The sequence below is a fragment of the Ovis canadensis genome, chromosome 15, assembly GCF_042477335.2.
Source record: "Ovis canadensis isolate MfBH-ARS-UI-01 breed Bighorn chromosome 15, ARS-UI_OviCan_v2, whole genome shotgun sequence".
NCBI classification, from domain to species: Eukaryota; Metazoa; Chordata; class Mammalia; order Artiodactyla; family Bovidae; genus Ovis; species Ovis canadensis.
This window is the reverse complement of record NC_091259.1, coordinates 85,296,934-85,302,807: the sequence shown is the minus strand read 5'-3', so window position 1 is coordinate 85,302,807 and position 5,874 is coordinate 85,296,934. Positions and strand designations below refer to the sequence as shown.

The window sequence follows — 5,874 nt, the reverse complement described above, 5'->3', positions numbered from 1 at the left end:
CAGACATGACTGAGTGACTGAACTGAACTGAACAGAACTGAATGAAGCGACTTAGCAGCAGCAGCATTTTAAACTATATTATTTATCTTATTTATATCAATTTATTATTTTATTTGTAATAAATTGGAACAGAGATATACAAGCCTAGACATACCTCTGAAAAAGAATAGTAATGAGGGACTGCTAGTCTCTTTACTTATCAAAATGTGTTATATATCATAGCAATTATATTATGTGCCAATCTCCACATGACTAAAGAGACCCTTGAAAAAGAATAGTCATCCCAGTGCACCAGCCCCAGGCATCCTGTATCCTGCATCGAAACTAGACTGGGGGGGGGGGGGGAAGAATAGAGTCTTGAATTAGATCCAAATACATTGGACTTCAGGATACAATATTCAGGATTTTAAATCAATGGCAAAAGTATATTTACATGACCTTTTAAAAGAAACCTAAAATTTGGAGAAACAACAAAAAACTCAATCCATATTTATCTCCAATAGCAAAATTAATTCAAGACAAATCAAAAGTTTCCATATGATATCAAAAATGTTTTAAAAATGAAATACTAAAAAAAGAATTGAAAATTGTCACAAGTGAAATGAGAAAATTCTTCATAAGCAATATACAAAAAACCTGAGTATAAAGTATAAAAATATTACATGCAAAAGCACTCTACATAGGATAAAAATTTAAGAACATATAACCAGAAAATATATAAATGTAAAAGAGATCATTTCTTTAATATATAATCTCATAAAAATCAAAAATTGAATGCAATAAAGACATACATATAAAATGTCTACCAAAATATAAATACAACTCAAGTTAAATGTATTGAATGATGACCAGCTAAATTATATAAAAAGGGTAGCAAAGTATAAAAATAACTTTAATCAGTTGTTTTAAATATTTATCAGGTACTGGTCTTGAAAGTATGGACAAATGAATTCTCACCGCCAGTGGACAACACCATAGTTGTTATACAACACCATAGTTGTTATACAACCTCCAGAAAAATAGTTTGTCAATAACTATCAATACCAACATTTTAAATGTGTATGTTACCTGATCATTGATTCAAATGTCAAATCAACAATTTTATGCCTAGGTAATCATATTTGCACATATTCGAAAACATATATTTATTTGAAAGCTGCTTATCATAAAGAAGTTTAAAAGCACATGAAAAGGAATGGGCATATGAATTTTAATATAAATTTATAAGAAGTATTGTGAAACATGAGAAAAGTGAAGGGATATGTTTGAGCTGGCATTGAAATATCTTTAAGATGTGGCATAGTAAAAGCAAGTGTGATATATATAGAAAAAGCAAATATATATGGCAAATACACTGGCATTTGCAAAGATTTTTATTAGATGAAAATTAAGAAATAAAAATTGGATTCTTCCTCTTAGAGTGAAGATTGGAAAATATTGAGAGAAGAGGGAGAAATTTGTTTGACACTTCACCCCATATTATTTGGTTTTATTTATGTTGTTTATTATTATCTATTTTACTTCAATTTTCTATGAACACTAACAGTAGTAAAGTAAAACATGTGTGTATAATGCAACTGAAATATACTAACAAATGGACTTATATACAATTAAATATTTTACATTGTAAAAATTAAAGTTTATGTAAATTACAAGAAACTAAATAAAAATTATCTTGTCTCTGAAAAAAAGTAAAAAAGCTAAATGCATAAATTGACTAAAAATCAGTGTTATTATATAATGCTTTTCCCACTTAATCATTATTTATTATTAAGTCCTTACCATATAGTCATTACACATTTCTAGGCACAGTGATAAAGTAATTATGGACCTTACATTCTAGTATGGAGGAAACTGTTATTAATAGCACAGCTGTATAATTGTAATCTTTAATTGCAATGATCATAAACTCTTTAAAGACAGAGAATCTTTTCTTTTTAAAGAAAAAAATTTAAATCAGAATCGAATTTTAAAATGACTTCTGTATTCTAAGGATATGGAACCTGTTGTCAAATGACTGCCTTCATGGTAGATGATGCACTTATTTAATATGAGATATGAAATTAAAAGATGCTTACTCCTTGGAAGGAAAGTTATGATCAACCTAGATAGCATATTCAAAAGCAGAGACATCACTTTGCTGACTAAGGTCCATCTAGTCAAGGCTATGGTTTTTCCCGTGGTCATGTATGGATATGAGAGTTGGACTGTGAAGAAGGCTGAGTGCAGAAGAACTGGTGCTTTTGAACTGTGGTGTTGGAGAAGACTCTTGAGAGTCCCTTGGACTGCAAGGAGATCCAACCAGTCCATTCTGAAGGAGGTCAGCCCTGGGATTTCTTTGGAAGGAATGATGCTAAAGCTGAAACTCCAGTACTTTGGCCACCTCATGCGAAGAGTTGACTCATTGGAAAAGACTCTGATGCTGGGAGGGATTGGGGGCAGGAGGAGAAGGGGACGACCGAGGATGAGATGGCTGGATGGCATCACTGACTCGATGGACATGAGTCTGAGTGAACTCCGGGAGTTGGTGATGGACAGGGAGGCCTGGCGTGCTGTGATTCATGGGGTCACAAAGAGTCGGACACGACTGAGTGACTGAACTGAACTGATTATGTTCCTTCTCCAGAGCTTCTTCACAGCATTAGTCAACTCAGAATTTCTTAGACTGTAGATTAGTGGGTTCAGCATGGGGGTTATGACTGTGAAAAACACGCTCAATAATTTGTCAGCAGGGAACGTCCTAGCAGGTCTTACATACATGAAAATACAGGGAACAAAGAAGCAGACAACCACAGTGATGTGGGAACCACAGGTCTGGAGGGCTTTCCACCTCCCTTCCTGATTCAGGTTCTTCAGAGAGTGCAGGATGACTCCATAGGAGGTGAGCAAGAGCAGAAACACTATAGTGCAGATCAGTCCTCCATTGGCCGCAACTAAGATGCCAATGACATAGGTGTCAGTACAGACAAGTTCCAATAAGGCATACATGTCGCACGTATAGTGATCAATGACATTGGGGCCGCAGAATGGGAGCCCATAAATAGTGCTAAGTTGAATTACTGAGTGAAGAAAACCTCCAACCCAGGACACAACCAGCAGTACAACACACACCCTCTGCCTCATGACAACCAAGTAATGCAAGGGCTTACAGATGGCCACATAGCGGTCATATGCCATCACCAGCAGAAGGAAGACCCCTGATCCAGCAAAAAGGTGCTCGGCAAACAGCTGGGTCATGCAAGATTCAAAGGATATGGTTTTTTCCCCAAATAACAACTCTGAAATCAATCTGGGAGTAATAGAAGTGGAGTAAGTGACATCCATACATGATAAGCTGGCAAGAAAAAAGTACATCGGTGAGTTCAGGGTCTCACTGACAGCTATAGTCACTATAATAAGAAGGTTGCCCACCAGAGTCAAAAGGTAGATGAACAGGAACAAAACAGAGAGGACATTCCGCGCCTTTGGATTCTGTGTAAGGCCCAGAAGGACAAAGTAGGTTACATTATTTCCTGATTCCATCTAAACTGTACAGGAGCTGACTTCACATATTAAAGCAGTTTACCTAAGAAAAACAAGGCGGTGGGTGGGGGGGAGACACTTAATGGGGAAAAGGTGCTCAAATGTTTAAGAATAATTTTTTAATTCATTCATTGGAAGAACATGTATAGAACATCCATTTGTATCTAATGTGTCATAGACATTTTGATTAATTGAATAAGGCATAGTTTTTGTTTGTTTGTTTGTTTTAACCTCAGTGATATGACACAGAATGAAAAAGTAAGCAATTCCAGACACATGTATTAAGTTCCATTAAATTCACACAGTGCTGAAGAGTCATAATATAGGAATATATCAAATGAGTATCACAGAAGACTTTCAAAAGGAAGCAGTACTTGAGCTGAGTGTATAAAATAATTGAAAGTATAAAGAAATAGGAAGAGAAAGCCATGAAAAGGTATAGCATTTATAGACACAAAGTATAATATATGAGACATACTTAAGGTAATACATGTAATCAATGGGTAGATGACTGTGTGAGTAGAAGATCCTTGTCCTGAATTGTCTCTAACCTCAATGACACTTCTTAGGTCTTTAGGTGTATATTTCCCTTTTCTGACCAATAAGTTAGACTGCAGCAGTCTAATTTTGCATCTCCAACCCCTAAATTTCAAATGTTTATTTGCAACACCTCTAATTTTGATATCAAATTGAATAGCATTTTACTATTTGTAAAACTAACTTCTGAATTTTCCACAATAAACATGAGCATTTTCTAAACAAAATTTAAAGAGGCATTCATTATTTATCTCATGAAATACTATAATTTTCCATGTTATTGTTCAGAGACAAAATTTTAGTGTTCTTTATTCATTCATTACTCTCATAAAATTTAAATAAATCCTGCTAACTCTACTTTCAAAATATATCACAGATTTGATCATTCCCTACTTAATTTTTTCTAGGTCCATCATAATAGCCTCCTACTAAGTCTCTCCACATTTATATTGGCCTCAAAAGCCAGTTCTCCTGAAGCAGCCCAAACTGTCCTTTTTAATTTTATTCTGATAACATCACTCTACTTCTCCAAACTCCTACAGTATATTCCAATCACATATTCATAGTTTAATGCAACTCACTTAATATTTACTGTAGCAAGAGCTGTAATTCTTGTTTCAGAAGTGAAGACATTAAGGCTCAGAATATCTAATTCATTTTCTCAAGTACACATTTTTAAGTCATATACCTAGAATTGAATCTAAGTTTGATTTGCTCTAAGTAATTTACTCTTATATAACAAAGAAAGCCTCACAACTATGAGCCTGGTTCCCAGTATTTGATGTCAGTCTTACCTTCTGGACGCTTATTCAGAACCTGAAGAATAACTTGAAGTTACTCATAAACACTTGGAATTATTTTTTATCCAGTTTGACAACAGAGGGCAAAAGGCTGCCTTATTACTTGAGCATATAGTTTATTTGACTGTCTGTCCATTTGCTTCATGGAGTCTTTTGATTATTCAGATCATTTTTATGTGTAGTATAGATTACTTGAAAGGAATACCATGGTGGACACACTGATAAACAAGTTTATTGCACTAGGAAATATATCAAAATGAGAAGCAAATCCTACATATACATAGAAGAAATTAACTAACTATTTGGCAGGGAAATTTTTCACAAGTAACTTCTTTCCTACTAACTTCAAAAAGAAAAACAGCATTTGACTGTTAGTTCATTTCACTCTGTCATATTAACATGACCAGACTCGTTGACTGAAATTTTGAAAGACATTCCCATGATACTTTTTAAATCACGCTATAAGTCTAAGAATGGACCTCCTGAAATTGTTATGCCAGGTACTAAGCGAATAGCATCTTCTTTCTATTAGGGGTGAAGATCGTGGGCTATTTCATCCCTTCCAGCTGCAATTATCATTGAATCTTGGAATGTGTCCAAGGCTGATTCTTGTTTAATTAATTCACTAGGATTTTCCACAAAGGTTTTAAGGAACATCTACAGGGGCTTTCCTGATGGCTCAGTGGTGAAGAATTCACTTGCCAATGCATAAGATGCAGGTTTGAGCCCTGGGTTGGGAAGATCCCCTGGAGAAGGAAATAGCAAACCGTTCCAGCATCCTTTCCTGGGAAATCTCATGGACAGAGGAGCCTGGCAAGCTACAGTCCACGGGGTGGCAAAACAATTGGACATGACCTAGGAACTAAACAACAATGAAAAATATGTGAAGATATTACTAGAGCAAATCACATAATTAATATCAGAAAGGTATAACATGCAAAAAAAAGTAGCTTTAGAATCGTTATGAGGCTGCTGCCAATGAGATAAAATATAGACACACTCATTTTGATCTACT

The 5,874-nt window shown here is 35.0% G+C and overlaps 1 protein-coding gene across 1 annotated transcript; it reads right to left on the bottom strand.

Moving 5' to 3' along the window:
* Positions 1-1,387: 1,387 nt before the first annotated feature.
* LOC138421020 (olfactory receptor 4A47-like) lies at positions 1,388-3,522 on the bottom strand. Its single transcript, XM_069554743.1, has 2 exons — positions 2,621-3,522; positions 1,388-1,487 (listed from the first exon to the last, which is right to left on the bottom strand). Exons 1-2 carry the CDS (start codon positions 3,520-3,522, stop codon positions 1,388-1,390), a joined length of 1,002 nt encoding a protein of 333 aa, XP_069410844.1.
* Between the last annotated feature and the right edge of the window lie 2,352 nt (positions 3,523-5,874).